A 24431-nucleotide genomic window follows, 5' to 3' on the forward strand; every position below is an offset into this window, starting at 1 on the left:
ATATTAAAGATTTGGGTGTAATATTAGATTCAAAACTTACGTTTAACAATCACCTGGATTATATAGTTAAATGTGCATACAAACAATTAGGTTTTATCATCAGAAACGCTGCAAACTTTAGAACTATTAATACTAGTAAAGTTTTATTTAATAGTCTAGTAAGAAGTAAGTTGGAATACGGATCCTTAATATGGAAAACTTCTACATTCTCCCATTCCAATAAAATAGAAGCAGTTCAGAAACGTTTTCTACGTTATTTATATTTCCGGAAATACCACATCTCAGCTACAAGACATAGAATATCATACCAGCATTTGCTAAATGAATTTGATTATACTAAATTATCTAATAGACAAAAACTACATGAACAAATATTTTTATACAAACTGATTAAAGGTATATACGATAACAGTTCGTTTCTGGGACTATTAAAATTTAACACGAAAATGGCTAATAATCGACAGAGGTGCTTATTATTATATGATACACCTAGAACGGAGCATTACAGCAGTTCACCATTGATCCGAATGTGCAAAACATATAATATTATATCACAAAAATTGCCGTATTTAGATTTTAATATGTCATTTCGAACCTATTGTGAATTATTACGACAAAATGTTTTATGAATTCCTAAAAGCATATTCACATGTTTATGTATAAGCGTATTAATTTCATGTATTTCTGCTACTGTAGCTATTTCACTTTTAAATAGTTTGTTACAAAATTAATTGTATATATTTATCTATATTCTTATTACTTTTTTTTTATTATTTTTCTTTTAAATCTATTACAATAGTAAACTTGTAAAATATATTGTACAGGTCTTCTGTAATTGGAGAATATATTCTCTGTTGAAGACAATAAATAAATAAATAAATAAATAAATTGTCAAGTTGCTACTTATTTAGATGACGTAATTATTTGGACCAATTATTTCAGCATTGCTGCTTTCCAACTACGGCTGTGCTAGACAAATTCAAACTATACAATTTGAATGTACGCAAAAATAAGTTACTTTTTCAAACAAAATATAAAGTACTTATGATATACTATAACTGGTGATGAGGGTTTACCGTCGAAACAAAGAATAATACCAATGAAAAAGATGCCGGTATGTCATACCGTTGCGTACCGCCAGAAATAAACTATGGTTGTTACGGGCATTAATGATCCTCCGTTTTCATCGTCAATGTTTGAATTGTTTTGTAGCCAACATTATATAACGTTAATTGAATTGCCGCCATACTACCCTCAAAGTAATGGTGTGGGAGAGAAGGCTGTACAGTTAGTTAAAAAGCTACTTAAAAATAAGGCTTTTAAAAATTGTAGTCTAGTAACGAAAAGTCAATTTCAAAATTGTTTGAATCACTTAAACTATGTACCTTGGAATATAACTTCTTCAACTTCAAATGGTTCTCCTGTAGAAGTATTAATGGCGTTCAAACATAGAATCCGGCTGTCCATACCTAAAAGTTTAAGAGTTCGCCTGTGTAGTATCAATGGAGGTACGACAAATAATTACTATTTGGGTAAAAAATCATCATTGTTCGATACCCAGATTCATTAAGGGATGTTTGGAGCATAAGCTAGGACAAAATATATATATGAAGTTTTAGTAGAGGACACCAAAAGAATGTATCATACCCATCGGACTATAAACTTCACAGATGACGAAAATTGAAGTCAAGTTGTTCGGCCAATTTCCTATTCAAGGGAATAGTTTCGGACAAGATCACTTTGTACGATTGGTCTTATATAGATTTGGAGTATGTGAAATGAATATCGTAAACGATATTATCGTCCTTAAAAAATAGTATATTTCTTCTTGTCATGACTTTTTTTTCTTTCTTTTTATAGATTGTGCGTGGAGCGCAGTATGAAAAGGAGTATGTTCTTTCGTCTGTTTTGAAAGCATTGGAACCTGCACAACCAATTCCTTTCGGTGTATGTATATATATATTCATTTTATGTACTTTATTTATTGTTGATGTGTTAGTGTATAATTGCAAAATACAGATATAACCCATTATACTATCCCTAGTATGTTAACAGTAAACGTTCAAGGGAAAACTTTAGCTTTACTAAATGAAGTTGTGTTCTGTTTTATGAGTTTATAATTCTAATCGGTGGCTGTAATTGCGTGAGAACGGTAGGGGATATGGAAGAGTTTCAGATTTATTTGGGAACATTAGGATCCAGTTGTTTTATCATGTTCTTTAATAATAACAGGGCTCATAGCGAGTCACTTTTTTTTTTTTAACTAAAAGTCACTTTTTTTAAGTTGGCCACTAAAAGTTAGTTTTTTTTGAAATTTATCACTAAAAGTTACTTTTTTTTAGGAGGTAAAGTGACTCGCGTGTGATTTGTTTTGCATTGGCAGTTTTCTAAAAAAATATTATAAAAAGAAATGGAAAAAGGCAGAAACTTGTTAATCATTACTCTTCTGAAAGCTTCAGTGCTTGTTGCCACATGTGAAACAGTCAGCTTTATTCTCACTTGAGCTTTTATTTTTTCTAAAGCACAGTGGATGGTTGGTGGATGCTTAAGCTCTCAAGGTGGGGTTGAGAACCCTTCTGTGTCTATTCTTTCTTCTATCATAATATTCTTTTAGTTTTCTCTCGTAATAGTTAACGCTTCGCTCAACGTTGTGTGTGTGTATTTGTGTGGTTCATCATGTTCGTCTTGTGTTATGCTTCTTGTATGTTCTTCTTACGAGTAGGTGATGAAATTGAATATTTCATGGCTTTGAGAACTCTCAATGCTAAGTTAAATATAATGTCTGGGATGAAGAAATTCGGAAATAAGCCAGAACTGGTTCCACTTACTCAGAAGTTTCTTACATCTGCTAAGTCTGCTTACCGTAACTACAAAGCATACTTAGAAAACCTAAGAGAGGAGAAAGCTCAAAAAGAAGAAGTAAAGATGAAACAAAACAACAAACAAGGAGAGAGGTGATGGAGAAATTGACAAAGGGAAAAAGGGGCATGATGAGATTTTGGTCTCTTTTTGGTCACTTTTCATGTGCTTTTGGTCACTTTTTCGTGTGCTTTTAGTCACTTTTCAACTATTTACAAGAGACCAGACCACTATGAGCCCTATAATAACAATTGTATGATTAATCATAACGATAGTTGTTTTCTAGCCATTAATTCATCATTACAGCCGTGAACAGCGTGGAGGGTTACTGTCCCTGTAAGCTGCTCCCAAAATTGCCGCAGATGATTAATGTATATGAAAGATGTTGAAACATTCTATATAATTTTTTGCAGTCAAACTGAGCTGACAATTTCGATAGATTTTGTAATGGCATTAGTCTTACATTGAATCGATTTTGAGTTGTGACATTGTGTATAGGCAATGCATTTGAAACATAAAATAAGTTATAAATCATAAAAATCCTTTAAAGGGCCTGTGACACATCCATAAGGTGTCTGGACCACAACAACTGAGTTTGATGAAACTTGGTAGACTAATAGAACACCTTGCAAAACCAATGTAACTAGCAGGAATTTGTCGAAAAAGCTGTAGTTTCTGAGATACAGTCGATTCATCAAAGATGACATTTGTCGTGATATCTCGAGAACGACTCCACCGAGATCAAGCAAACTTTGCAAGCCATAGTAGATACATGATAGCTTTAAAACGAAATTAAAACGAATTGTCTGCACCTGCGCAGAAAGCGCAAATAATTATGCGCATGAGCATATCTCGAAAACGTGAAGACTGCGATATATTTTTCCCTTGCTTAGTTTGAACAATATGACGAGTATAACATAATGCAAGAAAAAAACTAGGCTCAAAGGCGACCGTTTTCAAGCAATTGAGGTGAGAAAATATTGAGGTGGTCTGCCCCCGGACACCCGCCTCTAGTTACGCACTCTGTCTGGCTTCTCAGTCATACATTTCCATTACACCTGTGTAGAAGTCATATAGTTAACGTTAATAGTCGCCATATTCGGGTCGCAGTGATATCAAGTACTGTAAGTCATCAATGTTGCACAACAGTAACACAGTATTAAGAGAGCGTAAGGATAAACTATCAGGCCTATTGTCGCGGTCTATTGGAACACGACAGTGTGATGCAGGCATCTATGCATCAAAGAAACTTGCAAATTCATAGGCCATAGGGTTACCTATATATAGTTAGTGTGGCATGAGACGAGACCTTTTGGGGTTGTCTCATCTCGTCGCGTGAAATCTCGTCACAAAAAAGTATAGCCTGGTTTTAATTAGGGATGGGCAAAACCGGTTTTCACAAAACCGGAAACCAGTTTTTAGAAAAACCGAAAACCGACATTTCGGTTTTCTCCCCAAAACCGTTGCTGTTTTTTCGCCGAAACCGGTTTTTTCCACCGAAACCGGGTTCGTTTTCTTCAACACCGGTTCTGTTTATTCACTGAAACCGGTTTCGGTTTTCTCCAAAAACCGATTCTGTTTCTCACCAAAAGCGATTTCTATGAAAACTTTTGTAAAACAACTATTTCTGTGGAAACGGAATCAATTTCCGGAGAACAACGGATACTATTCTGGTCAGAAATAGAACCAATTTTGAGAAAAACCAGAACCGCGTTTGAAGAAAACCGAAACCGGATCCGGTGAAAAACCGAACCTGCTTTGTAGAAAACGGATAATCGGTTTCGTTTAAAACCGAACCGATTTCGGTGAAAAATCGGGTTTTTGAAACTTTTCAAAACCCGGTTTTCCTAAAAAGCGGAAAACCTGTTTTTGTGCCTACCACTAGTTTCAATAGATCGCGACTATAGGCCTGATAGTTTATCCTTACGCTCTCTTAATACTGTGTTACTGTTGTGCAACATTGATGACTTACAGTACTTGATATCACTACGACCCGAATATGGCGACTATTAACGTTAACTATATGACTTCTACACAGGGTAATGGAAATGTATGACTGAGAAGCCAGACAGAGTGCGTAACTAGAGGCGGGTGTCCGGGGGTAGACAGCCTCAACATCTTCTCACTTCAATTGCTTGAAAACGGTCGCCTTTGAGCCTAGTTTTTTTCTTGCATTATGTTATACTCGTCATATTGTTCAAACTAAGTAAGGGAAAAATATATCGCAGTCTTCACGTTTTCGAGATATGCTCATGCGCATAATTATTTGCACATTCTGGGCAGGTGCAGACAATTCGCTTTAATTTCGTTTTAAAGCTATTATGTATCTACTATGGCTTGCAAAGTTTGCTTGATCTCGGTGGAGCCGTTCTCGAGATATCACGACAAATGTCATCTTTAATGAATCGACTGTATCTCAGAAAATACAGCTTTTTCGACAAATTCCTGCTAGTTACATTAGTTTTGCAAGGTGTTCTATTAGTCTATAAAGTTTCATCAAAATCGGTTGTTATGGCCCAGATACCTTATGGATGTGTCACAGGCCCTTTGTCTTGTTTCATATTGTTAATCGTGTTTATTTGGTTATGTCTTTCCAGTATGGATTGGAAGGACCTGACGCTTATTTTGCCATGTGTTGTGCCTCGGCTGTAGGAACAATTATTGATAAGAACTTTAAATTATCATCGGAAGGGTTAACCGTAAGTATTTTGTACTGCATTTAAAATAATAAAAAAATATGTTTAAATGCATAGTAATACATTTTTAATAACCTTTAAACAAATTATTAAAAAACCTTTCATTTTATTGTCTTTTTTTGTAACAGTGTTCTTGAGAAGGTTGTAGAATATTTTTCTTCCGAACTTAATGCTATTACTACTTGTTGCTCTATAAATTTATGTGAAAAAATAAATAAATAAATGTAAATATTTTAACATAAAATGATTAAAATAATCCTACAAATATTTTGTTTTATACTTTAAGGCATCATAAAAAGTAAGTAACAAAAATTAAAATTTAGTGAGTATTAAAGCCAGCAATAAAGAAGTAATATCATTATTAAATGAAAAATGAAATGTCATTGTTTAAGGTAATCATATTTTCTATTATAGATAAAATGCAGAAAGATAGAGGAATGAGATAGAGTAAGAAAATATCAACGTAGAACAGGGATAGCCGATGCGTTGACCTGCATGTCGCAAGAGGTAGCCTCCAATGGTCTGTACCATACTGTCTGTATCAATCGTTGTTATTGGTTTATGGTTCCCCCTAGCGAACTAGTCACATAAGGAGACCGCCAGTGTTTTCAGAAATAGCAAGTAGCTTAAATCCTAAAATGGTTGGATATTCCTGCCGTAAAAGAATTAGATAAGAGTAAGGAAATATGAACAACATTGGGAAGTGAAATCAATGTTAATAGATAAAAACAAAGAACAAGTATGAAAGTAGAAAATTTGTTGTAAGAGCAGATGGTAAGCAGAATGAAGTGCATGTAAATGCAAAAGTTATATTGAGGAATAATATGATTTCAAGTGAAAACTGTCGCGCAGCTTAAAGATTAAGTGCATCCAGTGAACGTAACAAAGGGTTTACGTGTTGAAGTGTTCAATTAAACTCTTAGCAACATAAGAAAGGAGAAGGCAATCGGAGTAGATAATACGTCTGTCAAAATAAATTTAGAAAAAAATTTTAAAAAATTATTCTGAAACATATGAAATTGGAAAATGACAGAATCTTTTATATATCTCAAAAGCTCTGTTAAAAATGAAAAGTGACGCGTAAAGATATGAAGAATATAGAATAATTATTTACTAGTTCGACGAGCTATATTTCGAATATCGAACAGGAGAATGTCTAAACAATAGAAAAACTGACGAGGAGCGCTGTTGACTTACTTATAATAATTGGTGAAAGGTTATAGAAAAGAAAAGGATAGGTAATAGTATGTATTAATTAGAAAAGGCTTTTGACCAAGTAAAAAGGTGTGTTGATGAGAGTGCTGAAAAAATGAAGAAAAGTTGAAAGGAATAAAGATCGGTAAGGTAATTAATACATGAATGAATGGAATAGAAGAAAGAAAATAGAAAAGTGGAATTGGAAAATTAATTCGACAGCAGCGATTTTACTCTACACAAACATTATTCAATATCTGTTTAGAAGTAGTAGTAAAAATGGTCTACATAATGCAGACGGTATTTGGATATGACGCTAAAGCATACTTGTTTTGTAGATATTGTTTCTGTAGCGGAATCTGGAACGCAGTCAACAGAATGTTTCAAAATTTAACAGAACGGAAAGCTGTTTAAAATATAAGAAGAAAATGTTGAAAATAAGAGAAATGGCGATTTAAACGAAGGAAGCTATGTAAATCGTAAAAGTTGGAAGGATAATTGTAAAATAACTGTTTTTAATATCTACTGACATAATTAGTGGAAACCTGAAGTGTGAACAAGAATAGGCTTGGCTAAAGAAACCGCTAATAAGAACATCTTTTGTGAATCTTTAAAAGTGTATATCTCGTTAATCTATGTAAAACAATGGAACCATTTTGAATGTCGGTTTGGAGAACAATCAGGAAAATTTGTGTGGTGAAACGTGAGACTAGTGGGTAAATGTTACCAGAAGTTGTGGAGGAAAAAATCAATACTGGGGATTCTTAAGAACAGGAAAAGAAAGCGATTATGACGTTCTTTGAAAAAGAGTTTGTTTCAGCACCAAGATTATATAAGAGGGCACCTGTTACTTACGTTATGCGAAAAGTTAATTTGAACCACTCCGAAAGTACTGCTCGTGTTTGTATCTGATTCTGAGTACCCCCACTAGGATCGAATCCAGGACCACACGTACAGAAAGTACTGAGCCACAAATGGGAGTTCAGAGGTAATTTTCTTCTTCGTAGAAATGGGCGATATTAAGGAACATAATTCTTAAGTCAAAACAAAGAGATTCGTAGACCACCAAATGATATTCAAGAAATAGTAGAATAAATATGATTATATGACGATGAATAATTATCATTATTTTTTTTTTCTATTTCCAGTGGACTGTAAAATTGGATCCTTGTCCTGCCCCTAAATACACATACTATTTTTTGAAAGATGTTATTACAAAAGTGATTCAGCTAAGATACAATGCACAAAAGAAATTACTAGATTTGTCTCATTTTGCAATGGATGAAGGTGAGTAATTAAGGAAAAATATTATTTATATGTTGCGAGTGTATTGTGTGCGTACAATCTAGTTACTTGACCGTAACATTTTTTGTTCTGCCTTGTATGTCTTTTCTTTGGTATTACTTATACTATCCTTATAATTTCCTATACATAGTCATTCATTGAAGAAGAGCGAAGTATCTTAAATCTGGCGTTATTTAGTAGCTGGAAAGTTTAGAATTAAAGATCAAAACTGCCAGGTAATGTAATGTCAGTTGGAACATTGGTTATAATTGCAGTTATTTAGAGCTTAGTTTGCAGTAATATTATCATCAATGATTAGTTATATATGTCAAATTTTTATATAATTTCTATTTTCTTGCTTTCATGATGTTTGCAGCTTATGCTGATATTGCTTATCCATCTCTCATGAATCAGAAAATTGTCCAAGATGTATTTGCACGTTTTGTGTCGTTGGTGGCTCTAGATCTATCGGATAACAAGCTCTACTCTTTGGAACAATTTGGACCTGTCATAAAATCAGTTGCCAGCATCAAATGCCTTAATCTCCGAAATAACATGGTAAGTCGCCCCTTGACACTATACAGTAACAGTACTACAAGTTATATTGATGTTTTTAATGTTTCATCGTGTTGTATGTGATTTTAAGTACATTTTGCTCAATTCCAGAAAGCCAAACTATTTCGTCATCGAAGCTCGAAACATAAACAGAATGAATTTCAAATCAAAATGTGAATGAAACCTCAATTATTTCGTCGATCCCCGTGAGAATTTCACAAAATACATTCAAATTTTACAGTTCAACATTAACAATAAAGAAAGAAGACTTATTATTTCGATTTCAGGAAGAACAACTAACCAGATTTTATATTGTATACACGTGGATACTCGTAAAGTGCAAAAAAAAAAAAAAAAAAAGTTTAGTTTTTGGGTTAAAACTGTAAGATACTTCTGCTTGTAACGAGTTACGTGAAAATTAAGTATCTACATTTGTTTCTTTTACAGCCAATCCCATAATGTCTTTCTTCAATCATAAATTATTTTTGATACTGTTCCGTGTGCTTTGTAGAAACGAGGTTTAATTTCAAGGGTTACAACCATCGTTTTTATTATTAATACCAACGCCCGACGACTGTGGTGCACGGAATAACTTCTGCATTAATATGCAAGAGCTCATAATTGAGGAGGATGACAACTTTTCCGAGAACCCAGTTTTTACAGACGAGGCGACAGTCCATGTGAGTGGAGAAGTAAACACATACAATGTGCTTATATGGGAGGCGGAAAATTCACATGAGTTTGTTGAGTTAGTTCGAGATCCTCCTTCCCCCCCAAAGTGACTGTGTCACGAGAAAAGTTCACGTTCCCTTCTTTTTAATGGAGAAACTGTTACGGGATTAATTTTCCGTGATATGTTGACCGAATGGTTATGTCCTCAATTAGATGACAACATGTGCATATGGTAAGTGCAATATGTTTTTCAACATATTCAAGAAACATAGTGCTTGTTTCTATTTGCATTTTGTGGGAGGGAATATTTTGTTCTGTTAGCTTTTCTTGTTTCCGCCCTGTCATTAGTTCAGCGTCTCTTGAGTACAGATGTTGTGTAAAATATTAATTTACTGTTTGGTGTAGATCCAGATCACATGAACTCCCTTTCGGAATTGAACGTTGTTCTTCGAACTGAAAATGAGAACTCTAACCACTTAGCCACGATGAAGCATTAGAGGAAGTAAAAGGAAAACTGCAAAGTTACCAAAGAAGCGTTACTCTGGCATCAAAGCTTCAATTGCCCCATTTGCCTGGCAAGCAGAAGATCGAGGTTCGATTCCAGCTTTCATATTTTGTTATCCTATCATTGTTGTATACTACTGGCACCCCAATGGATATATAATAATATAAATAACTAGGTCAAATGCCCGTTCCTCGCATAGAAAGATCAGGTTTTTGGAAAATATTTGAACTCTCATTTCACCCCCTAGAATGCATATTTGACTGAAAGTGGAATCATAAAATCCCAGCTTGATTCGAGTCCTAACTATGCTCAAAAATTCATTTCAAACGATGTAGCCGTTATTTTTTACGAAAAATTTAGCTTTTCCTTGTCCCTTGTCCCTGTAGAATATGCATTTCAATCAAGTGTAGTGTTAAAAACAAATCAATCCAAGTGCTAACTATGTTCAAAAATTCATTTTATACGGTTAAACCGTTAACAATATGAATTAATTGAATTTTATCAAGTTAGAATTTCATGCAGTAATTTCAGATTATATAAAATTCTTTCTGCTAGTTTCAAGAGTCCAAGTAAGTTTCATCATTGATTTTGTCATTATCAATACTGCACCAAAATCAGACAGTTGTAACAGAAATTATTGTGGGATCTTTTTTTTAAAGCAAGTGCGGGAGGGGGAGGAAAAAGTACATTCCATATAAGGGGATTGAATTCATCTCTCATTCGTGATTGATTTTAATACCAAAACACTAAGAATTACGGAAAGGAGTCAAAGAAAATTTACATTGTATCAAAACCGACTGAATTTTGAAAAAAAAATATTGTGGAATTCTAAAAGAAATCGGGGGGAGAAGAAGGGAAATTCACTACTTTATTCTTTACTAATTCTAAGTCCTTGCAGAGGGGATGATTGGGAAGCCTCATAGAAAATGTGCGACAGAGTACGCCAAAATCTAGCACTTCTAATGAAAAGTATCTTTGAAATGAGGTGGGAGAATTCATACTTTCATTCTTGGCAGATTTTTAACCCAAAGCTGTGGGAATATATCCAACAGCATAAAGTTATAAGATCTGTCATAATATAGAAACTTTTACGTTTATTATGTGGGAAAATTACCTTCTACGTACAAGTGTAAAATTGATACACGGGTGAATTTTATCTCCCTCCCTCCCTCCTCATGCTTGATGGATTTCAACCCGGAACAATATGGCTATTTCTTCAAGTGAAAGAAAGGCACATCCCAAGTTTCATCAAAATCCGGCAAGTTTTACAAGCCGAAAGATACACAATAGCCAATTAGGTAACGCTTGCCTCAGTTAGTAGTAGCATACTACTACTACTACTACTACTACTACTACTACTACTACTACTACTACTACTACTACTACTACTACTACTACTACTACTACTACTACTACTACTACTACTACTACTACTACTACTACTACTACTACTACTACTACTACTACTACTACTACTACTACTACTACTACTACTACTACTACTACTACTACTACTACTACTACTACTACTACTACTACTACTACTACTACTACTACTACTACTACTACTACTACTACTACTACTACTACTACTACTACTACTTCTTCTTCTTCTTCTTCTTCTTCTACCCTTGTTCTCTTGGATCGAACATGTTGGACCCCCCCATTGTCCCTGATCCGCGTGTTTAATTTAATTGACGTCCTATGTATGTCCCTGATGTGGGTATGGAAATTTAATTAAAACATTGTAATTAGAAACTAACAACATCCGCAGATGGATCATTTTTTAACATTACGTTTGACTGTTTACATTTTTTAATGTTTACTTAGTGTTATTATCACAAAAAATAATTTCCTTGTAGTAATATCTTGTTTCTCTTTTACAGCTTAAAGATATGGGCACTTTAGATTGCTTAGAAGGTTTGAAGTTACTTCAAGAATTAATTTTAGATGGAAATCCGTTGTGTAGTACGTTTTCAGATGGAAATACGTACATAAAGTAAGTCTCACTTCAACATTGTCTGTAAATAGCATCACACAAAGTATGAGATTTGTGAAATAATTGATAAATCAGTATAGATTAATAATACTTGGATCGCTCGGAAATGGTTCAATTGATAATGATTACGAACAGAAGAACATATTGAAAAACTATAAGGTTTCAGAAATAACTGTCGTAGTCTCCCTGAAGTTCGAAGTATATAAAATCTGTTCATTCCCCTCACTTTTAAAAGGCCCATTTTAACAACAGTACTTACAATATAAACTTTAAAACAATATATTTTAGCGTGAAATAATATCTTAAACAGTAGAAAGTGATTCGCACCTGTTTAATTTACTTCCACTAGTGAATAAGAGTACAATACTTAAAAAAAGAGAAAGAAAAAACATAAATGTGCAGCATTTTTGAGCATGACGTATACGAATTTTACAAAATTAACAAATGAAAGTTGTAACTTCCCTGATGTTGGACACTTGTGGTGGTGGTTGATCTCACTGTTATAAGTGCTTGATGTTGGTCTGCTGGAATTAGACATTTTGAAGTGGTGCAAATTATCGTGATTCGTAAGGGCTCCATTCTTAACGGAGGTAATATAAACCCAGAAGTAAGAAGGAGTATCCGTCCAACTTCATCGTGTGATACTCTGTCCATGACATAAGAGATACAGCTCTCCTCTATCCGTAGAGATAAGAGGCGCCACAAACGGATTGTCAGAGAATATCATTTGTTGGTATTCTGTGTAATTGCACCTGAGTTACTGATTATAGGTAGCCATTGTAAGGTAACTAGATACAATAAACCACCCTTCCCAGTTAATCAACTATTATCTCATGGGTCCGTGTTTAATAGGAAAGAATAATAATAGTAATGTACATGCTTCAATAGTATAATATCATCTCATGATTGTAAGTGATGAAGAAGCATCGAGAAAATTATGTGGAAAGCAAGTGGGATATGAAAAAATATGATTGAAAGTAAAATGGCCATATTCCACGTACTAAGGATATACTATTACTTGCAATTACAGGAAAAACGTACGTAAATAAGCTAAAAACAATTCCAAAGCAAATAAGATTAGTTTGAAAAAGAGGCAGCGTTCAGCAAGATTGCAGATGTGAACTTCGAATTCAAGTGCCTTCGCTACATCCGGAGATTTACGAATGCGAGTCACATCAATTTATATCTTTTAGAGAACCATTGTGAATTTTGTGTTTGAGAATTCGTATCTTAAGCCCCTAAAAGAGCGATTAACACTTATCACTTAACCATAAAGATAAGTGTTAATCATTACCAGCTAATTTTTATTTTCTGTCAAACTGTTGTCGTCAGTTTTCGCAGTTCAGAAGCAGTGGAGACACTGAAATTCATATACATGCGTCACAAAACTTCGCGGTCGAATTACGAATTCAATGAAGGGTTCCCTAAAAGGCGAAGTATGATCATATTAAATACCATGAAACCCGCACTTACAGTTCGTGCACATTCAGTATTCTTTTCAAGAGAAGTAATAGCCATTACTTTCTTCGTTATTAAGAAGCAAGCCAAGAAATGGGATTTAAAATTTCGTTTCTGTTTCATACTACCAATACACACAGAAAAATCTCTCACAGAATATAAAAAAAATTTTGTACACCAGATCTCGTTAAGTAAATAAGCAAAAGTAATAAATAAGTGTTAAGTAGTAAGTATTGCTCCTGTCGCTGGAGACGTTGATTGCTGCAGTCTGTCTTAAAATTTGATTAAATATTAAATGTTGCGTGTTTTTGAATTCTAAAATTTCGCCACACACCATATGGAACTGTGCAACACACCGGTTGTGAACCACTGGTGTAAACTATTCGTATTGTAACTTGTAAACTCTTTTGTTTACTGTGTCTAATATTCAATGTACTATTAACTGTTTTTGTGTTTCATGACATTTTCCTCAGCAGGTCTGGACAGCGCAGATACAAATTTCATTTTGCACTACAGAACATTGATCCGTCTCTGTCTGATATTGACGTCTCGCCAATCTTAGAAAAAATCACGGGACCACTATTGGTTGTCCTCGATGTGAGCACCATGTGTCTTGGCAGAAGCCGTGTACCGTAACTTGCATTGTAGAGGCTCCGTTAAAGTACAGGCACGGAATCTTGAGTCACTCCTTCTAGCAGGCTTTCCAGAGACCACGGACAGTGGTATCACGATAAATGCAAGTGCTCTTTCCAATAGCTCAAATCCACAAAAATCCACGGGACTGGCATCAGATGACTTCACTGGTATGTCCTGGAAGAGAATAGCCTAGATGCCGCCATCTGTTCCAGAAATCTCTGTGTAGAACGGGATGCGACGCTTTATCCATATGCATATGAACTTGATTTATTGCATTTCCATACAAACGGGGAGATCTGTATAAATTGGTGTGAGGATATGTTGCTGGTAAAATGCGGAGTTGATTTTTGCAGTTTTTAAGCACGTACCGAATTAAGTTACCTTCATAGCAGTATCCCGACAACTAGACATGTCTTCGTGAAACTTGCTTTGTACTGACGGATGAAGTCAAGATGGGTTTTTGGTTCTCATGGAGTGTACGTTACGGCTCGAATTTCACCACAGTCTGCTAGTTAAGTCCACTTTCTCCGAATAGATGTCGTTCATAGAGGCACCTGCAGTAGGTCTTTCTCTTCTTGCGATGAGCTGCAGTAAGGACATATCCACAACTTTCAAACACCATCCGGAGTTCTCATTTGCCGCGTCGGTTGCGGTTCACAGTTGACTGTCCTACATGCATTCGTCTTACCATCATACGTTGTGTAGGACGGGTTTCCTGCATTGCCATTCGATGCAATTTCCTCGCTACAGGTCACAGCAGAACACGGTCGCTTTCTACTTCCCGTAATGAGTGAACAAAGTACTGAAATGTCGTGATGTTTTACGTCGATTATTTATGTTCTTAAAGGTCGTTGACCCCAATGGACATCCATTATCCTTGCTCTGTTTTTAAATCTGTGTCACCTAAAACTTTGTTCGGAAAGTGCTACGACGTAGCCTTCCCATAACCGGTTCACCGTGGGAGCCGTGATGTACACACTACACACGTGAACTAGGCGCGATACGATAGGCCTTTGGCTTTCTTCTGCTGTTTAAATCATTCGGAACAGGGGTGAAGATTTAAAATTTGACACACATAGACGGGTCAGCCTTTTGTATTACGCGTTCAGGGGAAAGAGTGATTAGGTCAAACAGTTAATGAGGGTAATTCCTTGCATTTGAATCCTATTTTTCTGAAAGTCTTTTGCTATGAAAAATTTACGCGAAAGCTTTTGTAGAAAGACAAGCGATCTTATGCTAATTTGTAAATATTTTGCGCACTTTTAGTAGGGACTTTAAGATCCTGTTATAAATCTCAAATATACGTCAGATGGTACAATCGCTGAATCTGAACTAATTGAGACCGAAGCCTGTTCGGATTACGTGATTGTTCGGATTAGTTGGAATAAGAGTAAATTTGCGGTTTGAAGCAGATGAACGGGTCTATTATGTTGTAATACATACGTAATAACGTAATACATACATATGCTGTAATACATTTCAAAACGTATTGATTACAGTATATGTACCGTGCTGAAAATATGTTTAAAAAGTTGGAAACACATGATGCCTTAATTTATCCACGTACAGTACGTACAGTAGTTACAAATCTTTCCGTTAGGAGTATTATTATCGTTGTGTAGGTCACTCTGCAGCTGTCGGTAGTTTGTTAGCTGTTGTCTCAGTGCAAACATTGTTCCCTCTCTTTTGAGCATTTGCGTATTACAGTGCGAGAGCCGATTGTTATGGCAAGTAAGCATAAATATACAACCCATGCTCTTAAAGATAAACTAGACGCTTTATATAACGGTGAAAGTTTCACTAAATTCTCACAGAGTTAAATGTTGGCAAAACTACAATTTGTGACTGGTGAAAAAAGTGCAAAGCTTGAACAATATTGTGCTATTTCTTCTGTCGGACTGTTAAAAACAGAATGATTGGAGTCCCTGGTTCGATCCCAGCTCGCACCGTGTGGACTTTGTGGTGGACAAACACCGTGCTCGTGGTTTTTTTCGGGGTTCTCCCGTTTCCTCCCACTTTCTTCATTTCACCATTTCATTCATTTCTCATCATCACCATCTCCTTTAGCCTAACCGTAGGACGTAAAACTGAGAAATTTCATTTTTCTTAAAAAGGACACACAGTGAAGAAATTCCTGTACGGTAAAGTTGATGAAACACTTTTCGTTTGGTTTATCCAGGACGGAGAGAGGAGAACTCCCTAAGTGGGCCTATTATTCAAGAAAAGGTTATTCAAAGGCTGTTCTAGAAAAAAACATGCACCCGTTTTCATCCTTTTAGTAATTAATTTCTTAAAACTGCGTATTTTTGCCATAAAAAATAAATAAAAAATAAAATGTTCCTCCCAGACCTGTTCGGATTACCGGGACTTCACTGTATTTGTACGGTATTTGAAGAGATGTAATAAGAAACAGTTGAAGACGAATTTCGGTCAAGACAGTGTGCTGGAAAAAAAAATCAAAAATATAATTCTTTCGGTTCTGTTTTATTAGATGATTAAATATTTATTATGTAATGTAAATAGCTTTGTTTTGAATAATTCTACAGCATCGTAAAGAAGTGTGTAGTCATCTAAGCTTAACGTTTAAATACTGTTTAGCGTAAAATTAAGATTATAACAGCATCGTGACAAGGGCGTAGTAGAAGTAAGCAAAATTTCTACAAATTACCGCAAAATTGCTTCTTATTTATTTTTAAACAAAATTTTCTACGTAAGTTTTTTTTTTTTTTTTTTTTTTTTTTTTTTTTTTTTTTAAGCAAAAAACTTCAGAAGAAAAGGATTCAGGTTCAAGAAAATTAGTTATCAAGTGTTTGCCCTAATCATTGTTATCTTGTACAAAATGAAACGTGCATGAGGTGACTTTCATGTGAGTTATCCAACTCTGATAAGGAAAGTATTAGGGAATACCAAAACAATACAGTTAGTAGTAAACTAAATATTAGACGCAGTAAATAAAATAATACATTTACAAATGGCTATATTAGTTATATAAACTAATATTCATTAATGATATAAAGTTATGAGGATGCGGTTTTGTGTATACTTCAACGAGTGAGGAAAAACAAACAGTAATTCATTTTGGAAATAAAGAAAAAAAAAGTTAATTTGTGCATCGAAATGGTGATATTTTAATTATTAAAAATGTGTCTCTCGCGATATATTTGTAAAAGATTACACAGTTGATGGCACACTTGTTTTTTCAAGGAAATATGGAAGTTTTCTTTAATCATTTGCACGTGAGTTTATGTTCAACTGTATATTCACTTCTTTCGATCTCTGTTGGAGTATGTTTGTTTTCAGTGATTTCACATCAAAGCTACTTAAATTTGTTAACAGAAAGATGTTTTCCAAGCTAAATATGCTTTAGAGCTACTAACGTCTTGATAATAGTTTACAAGTGTTACATATCAGAAAGTATTTTCTATATTTAGACGACTTGTTCTAACATGTTGGTTTATCTTATTCTCAGTATCGAGAGCAGTTGAAGTGCTGAAAATAGTGTACTTTTTACGTCTGTAATTTCATTACTTCAGTTCTCTGACACGGGATACTCCAAAATAAATGTAGTATACAAGTAATATAAATGAAGTGTACAATCCAGAGAAAAAATGTATAATTTTTAATGTTTAAGTTTTACATATTAATGTTTCCACGATTTGTCTTTCAGAGAGGTGAAACTGCGCTTTCCTAAAATAAAAGCTTTGGTAAGTTTGTTTCTGAGTATTATGTGTATAACATTTTTTGCTGTGTGGAGGTAATTTTCCGAAAAATGTCCTGGTTCATAATATATACATAGAGTCAAGCCTTCCTTAACTGACACCCTATAATATGACCAAATGTTTTTGTCTCGGCAAAAATAAATTACATACAAGTATTATTATGGGAGAAATCCCTCCCCTTTTACCTGACGTTGAGATATGAACACGGAAAGTCTTCTTTTCCTTCAGCGTGTTAGTAATAACTGCTGCTTTATAACGGACAGCAGTTATTCTCAGCTCATAGTTCTGTAGCTCAGAAAACGCTCTATGCAATTTGAAAATAAATCTGGGATACAATACAATAGATAGAAAATCCAATCTCCACAAAATATCTTTATCATAAATCAACGACTTCGTGAACCATCATATAAAATAGTTGCAAGCTGAACTTTGAAATTCTTTTTTTCCCTTCATTTCTGTTGGAAATCTTGGAAAACCTTCAGTTAGGAAAAAAAAAAAAAAAGTCGGAATGTCCAGGAAGGGTATGCGAAACTTCTTCCCTATTTCGCTTGAAACTTACATCTTTCCCTGCAACTTAAAACACGAAAAACAAACATAGTTTTACCATAAGATTTAAACGAGAAATACTTCTCCTCTCACTTTATTTCGAAAGTACTCCAGTAAGTCGAATACTGAAGATAGTATTTTGGTATTAACCTATATTTGCATTTACAACTAATATATTTACTGTGTGCTTCATACAATTACCATACGTGCTGTGAGTAATCTAAATTTATGTAACCTCTGGGTATTGGATACATCTTATTTACGAACAAATAATCTTGTCTCATCGGTGTCCATCATTCAGAGATTTTAATGTATTATTAGTGAAAATATAATTACAAATACTATAATGGACCAAAGCGCAACAAGAAATTGACATTCCAGTCACGGGTAATTCTACTTGAATTCATTAATTACATTGTTTTTGATCACCATGGCTCAAAAATGTAGTTTCGCAATATCTATACCCTGATTTAAAATTGAAACAAATTCACAATTTAAAAAAAAGGTTGAGTGGGTTCTCGAGGGACCATTTAACAGTTTTTCGAACATGAAGAACAGCAAAGAGGAGATGATTAGAATGCTTCTTTTTCTTTATTCATTTCAGTGAATAACTATGTGTCTGTCCAATTGATGGCTGATTACTTTATCTAACCCCTACCACAAACAGTTTCTGTTCTGAAAACTTTCATAGTTGATGACAAAATATTATAGCACTTATAATTTATTTCGTGTGTGTATTTCACAGAAGTCAGAAGATAACAGAAAGGGAGATTTAAGAATAGTTCTTTATCAAAATTCATAAACTTAGGTATAACATAGAGCAGGGCTAGTAAATAAAAATGTGGATCTTTAAATAATATTTTATTGTAGCATATTCATAACACAAGTGATTCCGACTAATCACCTTGTATGGAAGAAACTGGCAATATTTCATTATTTTATCGTTTTCTCTTTGTCCTCCTTTTCTTTAATCTGTCCCTGTGTTTTGGTTGGCTGGATTTGTGTTTTGATGTATTCATGCATAATTAACAGACTAAAGTAAGATTTTTTAAGAGGCCAGCTTAAACTTTACGACTGTTGCCCCTCAGAAAACATTAAAAAAAAAAAAAAAAAAAAAGACTGTAAAGTTATTTCACGGATCTTAACATCCAATAGTTCATGAATACAAAATTAGCTATATACTGAGATGACCAAAGGGAATATTTACACTCAAATCAGAAAGCACATTTGAGATTCAGAATCTTAAGAAAATAGCACTAAGTACCTCTTTCAAAATATTTGTTTAAGGATTCAAAGATAAACTTGATACTAATAAAGTGAAAAAAAAAAAAAAAAAAAAAAAAAACTGAGTGTTGAAGATTAAAGTCTAGTGAACACTCACCTAAATCAGAACGAATTCCAGCTATTTTTTGTTTGTTTGTTTTTAATGTATGTGTATTTTAAACAACTGAAATAAATATTGTACGTAAATTGTAAGTTTCCATTTTATTTATTTATTTTTCATTGAATAAGAGTTTTAGCATTGTGGGTGATTACATTGCCTCAGTGTACTTTAATATATATCATAAATCCTTCAAGATGTTTATAGTTCCACTTCGTATATGTTTCATTATTTGAGTACGTTTTATTATTTATTGAAAATAAATAACACGATGTATTTCCAGAAACTGAACATAAAACACATGAATAATTTGTTTCTAGGATGGAATTACCCTACCACAATCAGAAGATCCAGGGATACCGCCATCGAAAAATCACTTCTTGTTGTCAAATAAAGGAAAGAAAATAGTAGAACAATTTCTAGAAGGGTACTACAACAAGTATGATTCAAACGATAGGAGAGACTTGCTTGAAACATACCATGATGATGCCATGTTTTCACTAACTGCTACGTATCTTGCAGGCCAAGATTTAGCAAGTCCCAGGTTTGAATTTTTCTAGACTTCTACTAAACGAATTCACTTCCGCTTTTATATTGTATTCAAAATATATTAGTAAGTAATGTTTTATATATATATTATATATATATATAATATATATATAAATATATAATATATATATATATATATATATATATATATATATATATATATATATATATATATATATATATATATAAAATACTTTGATTTATATATTTCAATTTCTAATAAGAATGAATTAAAAAGTGACTGGATTTTCAGGCAAATTCATTAGACCGGATAAGTAATAATAATAATAAAATAATAACTGAACACTTCGCTTTAATGTTTTGAATTACACACGTGAAGTAAATTAATATCTAATCCGAAACCTTGTGCTCAGTGATAAGTGAAGCTTGTGTTTCTATTTGGAAACTTCTGTCCTGATGTCGATAAGACTAAATCGAAATAAATGTTTAGTTTAACATACTTAAACCATAATATCTTTCGAATGGCACATCAATTTCATTTTGTAAACAATAGAAATTGTAGATTTTTCAGACGTTTTGTGTATTTATATTCATTTTTCACTAGAAAGAGAATTACATCACTTGTTCGTTGACTGACTGTAAATCCACTTCGAGTGTTGCGAAAGACACATGCATACATCTACCATTGCTCCGAATGGTATGATTGGTTAATAAGAAGCGTGAGGTACACAATTATTTAACATTTACTGGAGACTGAAACATTTGCTTTAGTTGAGTGAAAAAAAAAAAGAAAAAAAAAACATGAAGTAAGAGAGGGTTGTTTATACAAATTGAAGCAGAAACTTATCTTTCAATCTGAGCAAATATTATTACCTCATAGTGGTACTTCAAAGTAAAAGTTTTCTTCTGTTATATTTATCTAGTCCATAATGTTTTTTGTGTAATTGTGTAATCTGTATCTTTCCATTATTTCAGTTTTTTTTTTTTTCTGAAATCTATTCTAGTTGTGATGGAGAACCAATGTGCTTACCACACTTCACCCACCTAAAAGATGTTTTGTAGACTGTAGTCATTTATTGACTATAGCCCCACAGAATTTCTATGTTTTAATATAGGACAGTTTAACTTAGATAGAAATATTTTATGAATAGGCTGAAATTGTCAGCTCAAGACAGTGAAAATACTTCCTATATCAAAATATAGCAACAGTAAATTAGGGAAAGAAAAAATAAATTTGAGGATAATAGTTCCGAACTTAAAGGTAGTGAATGATTTTAAGAGCGAAATACTATATTAGCTCACTCAAAAGATATGTCTAAGAAAATTTATATTATCAATTATCTGAAATTCCCATCAATCGCACGGGAAGAATAGGTTTATGGAAAATATTTTTAAGGCATTCTTGAACCCTCTTCCCCCTCCCTTTATGGCGCGTATTTCAGTGAAAGTAAAAAAAAAAAAAAAAAAAAAAAAAATCAACTCGACTCAAATGTTAATATTTCGGAGTGCATTTCAGACGGTGCAGCCTTTATTCTTTGCAAAATATTTTAACCCCTGCCCCTCTTAGAATATTCATTGCAGTCAAAGGAAAGCCATAAAATCTCAGATCGACCAAAGTGCCAATTTGACCATTTTATTTACACAAAATGGGAAATTGAAATATACAGGATGTTTCAAGACAACACCGACAACGTTTGGGAGATGATTGCTGACACCAAGATAAGACAAAAAGTATAGACCAACCTGGGTCCATAAATCCTTTCTTTTTGAGTTACAGGCTACCGAAAACATGAAAAAATAAACTTTAAAGCTCAATAGCTCCAAAACTATGGAACGTACTGTAGTCAGGTCAAGCCTTCACTTAGGAACTAATATGTGCGCTATGTAAAAAATCCATATTTCGAATACTAAGGTACTCTTCCAACAATTTTTATAGAGGGAGTTTGGCTCCGAGCATATAATTTGAAGTACTCACCAACTACCTCTATAAAAACTGTTGCGGAAGTACCGCAGGATTTTGAAACATGGATATTTGGATACATCATATGCTAGTTCCTAAGTGTAGTCTTGACCCGACTACAGTAGGTCCCATAGTATTGGAGTTATGGACCTTTAAAGTTCATTTTTTAATGTTTTTTGGCAGCCTGTAACTCCGAAAGGAATCATTCGTGCATCCAAGTTGGTCTATACTTTTCGTCTTATTTTGGTGTCAGGAATCACCTCCAAAACGTTGTCGGTGCTGTTTTCAAACACCCTGTATATGACAGATTTCCCAGTTGGTCCGTTTAGAAGCGGAATTTCCGAATACGTTTAGCAACGTGTTCACCATTATCTGCCTAACTTGAGGAGCTCGTAGGATACTCTGTTTTCCCCATAAGTTTTAAACACTGTCCCAGAATACGCATTTTTGTGAAACTAACATAATGAAAACATGGCTCGAGCCAAGTACTAATTCTCATCCTAAATTCATTTCAAACGGTTCAGCTCTTTTCCCGTGATTATGACACAGACAGCGTCGATTTGAATGTAGAGAAAAGTTTAAGAAACCTTTCTCCTCACCACTTAAAACCGAAATTTTCGAAAACACTGAAATACATATTTCTCAGTTTTTAGGTAAGATATTACGTAACTGAATTTCGCACTTCCAACTTAACTAATCCTTATACTTGCATTTTCTAAATAAAAAATGGGAAAATTTAATATTATAGAAATAGCTTCCTTACGAGCGAAGTTTTCGAAAATACTGAAACATACATTTTCTTATACTTAATTAAAAGTTTACATTCCGAATTTCACATCTCCAACTTAAGCTAATTTGTACACTTGGTATTTCCTAAATATAGAATGGAAAATTTTAATATTATAGTATCTATCCCCTTTCCGTACTTAAGAGCGGATTTTTTGAAAACGCAGAAACACTTAATCCTTCATTTTTAGATTAAGAGATTAAATGCCAAATTTCACACCTGAAATTTGAGCAAATCTTGTATTTGGAATTCTTTGAATAAACAGTGGTAAATATTAATATTCAAGTAATTGAAACCCCCTCCCCTTTAATTGCGGAATTTCCAAAAACGCTGAAACGATATTCAATTACTTTTAATAGGAATTTTTTTTATAACGCCTTTCTTCCTAGTTTTAGCGATTAGTGGCATTTGAACTTTTCTGAGAATACTTACTTCTAAAAATCCTTTCCGTCTCTTGCTTTGATGTTAAGTAAGTTGAATTTTCTTTCCAAATTTGACATGAAAACTGTGTTACTTCAACTCTCTCTCTCTCTCTCTCTCTCTCTCTCTCTATATATATATATATATATATATATATATATATATAATAGCGATGAGCAAATTTTTTTAGAAGGGAGCCAAAGAAGAGAAAGAAACAAGTGAGCTAAATATAATTTATTAAAAACAAAGTGATAACTTTTACAAAATTCTTCTAATTAAAACACTATTATTAATGAAAGTTTTTCATAATCTGGTTCCTACTGGCACGCAGTGATTCTTAGAATTGAAGTTAAATGCTAATATGTCAGACTTTGTAAAACAATTCTTTCTGAGTAACCATTTCATTCTTTTTATTCGTCAGATTAGGAGTCCTGTTGCAGGCCGGACAGACCCTTTCAGGAGGCCGCATCTGGCCCATTGGTTGTTTGCCCATCAATAGTATAGACCACATATTACAAGAACCGACTGTACATTGTATCAAAATTAAATTGTTTCGTATTCATAGTAAAATAAAATTATTTTCTCTAATGCTTAACGAACTAAAACAATTTTTTATTATTTTTAGTGTCAAATTAACCCCGTATATTATGGAAAGTAGGAATATTTTGAGGACCTCAGATTATTCGAAGTGTCATAAACTACTTCGCAACGGAAAACCTGAAATAATAACATTCCTGGCTTCGTTACCAAGATCTGAGCATGATCCATCATCGTTCTCTGTAGACTTAATACATTTTACTGTAAGTATTTTCATAATGTAGTGGAATAAAATAATCGTATGTTCATAATACTATGTACAAAGTTGTTTTATGATTATCTGTTGTTACAATAGTGTTAAAATTTTAATTAAATTATATTTTCCATTTACTTATGTGTGTAGACCTATATTTAGCATAATATAAAAAAAAAATCAGTTAATTACTTCTTAAACATTGTACGAAATCTTAATAAATTTATTATTCATTTTATTAAATTTATAAAGAGCTTATAAAAAGAAAAAATAATCATTAGATGGAAAGATTCTAAACTAACATCTGCTTAATTTTTACCTTATTTTTTGTTTATGGATGTATGTATTTATATATTCATTTATTGTAGCTATATTAAGACACCTAGTTGAACCTTGGTATATTATATTCTTTGAGATCAGAACATCATTCTCATTAATGTATCTTCGCATCTTTATTTTA

At 33.5% G+C, this 24431-nt stretch overlaps 1 protein-coding gene across 4 annotated transcripts in view; it reads left to right on the forward strand.

Annotated features, from left to right (window-relative positions):
• The window catches only part of LOC145694956 (nuclear RNA export factor 1-like), a 127122-nt gene that overhangs the window by 77765 nt on the left and 24926 nt on the right, over positions 1–24431 (forward strand). For all 4 annotated transcript variants that reach the window (XM_081771766.1, XM_081771765.1, XM_081771762.1 and 1 more), the window contains 8 exons: positions 1861–1947; positions 5457–5558; positions 7898–8036; positions 8410–8591; positions 11652–11764; positions 17526–17562; positions 19825–20048; positions 23807–23981. In XM_081771766.1, the coding sequence (XP_081627892.1) occupies positions 1861–1947; positions 5457–5558; positions 7898–8036; positions 8410–8591; positions 11652–11764; positions 17526–17562; positions 19825–20048; positions 23807–23981 (1059 nt within the window). The remainder of the gene's footprint in view (positions 1–1860; positions 1948–5456; positions 5559–7897; positions 8037–8409; positions 8592–11651; positions 11765–17525; positions 17563–19824; positions 20049–23806; positions 23982–24431) is intronic.

Source organism: Thermobia domestica, chromosome 9 (genome assembly GCF_964235325.1).
Source record: "Thermobia domestica chromosome 9, izTheDome1.hap1.1, whole genome shotgun sequence".
Taxonomy (NCBI): Eukaryota; Metazoa; Arthropoda; class Insecta; order Zygentoma; family Lepismatidae; genus Thermobia; species Thermobia domestica.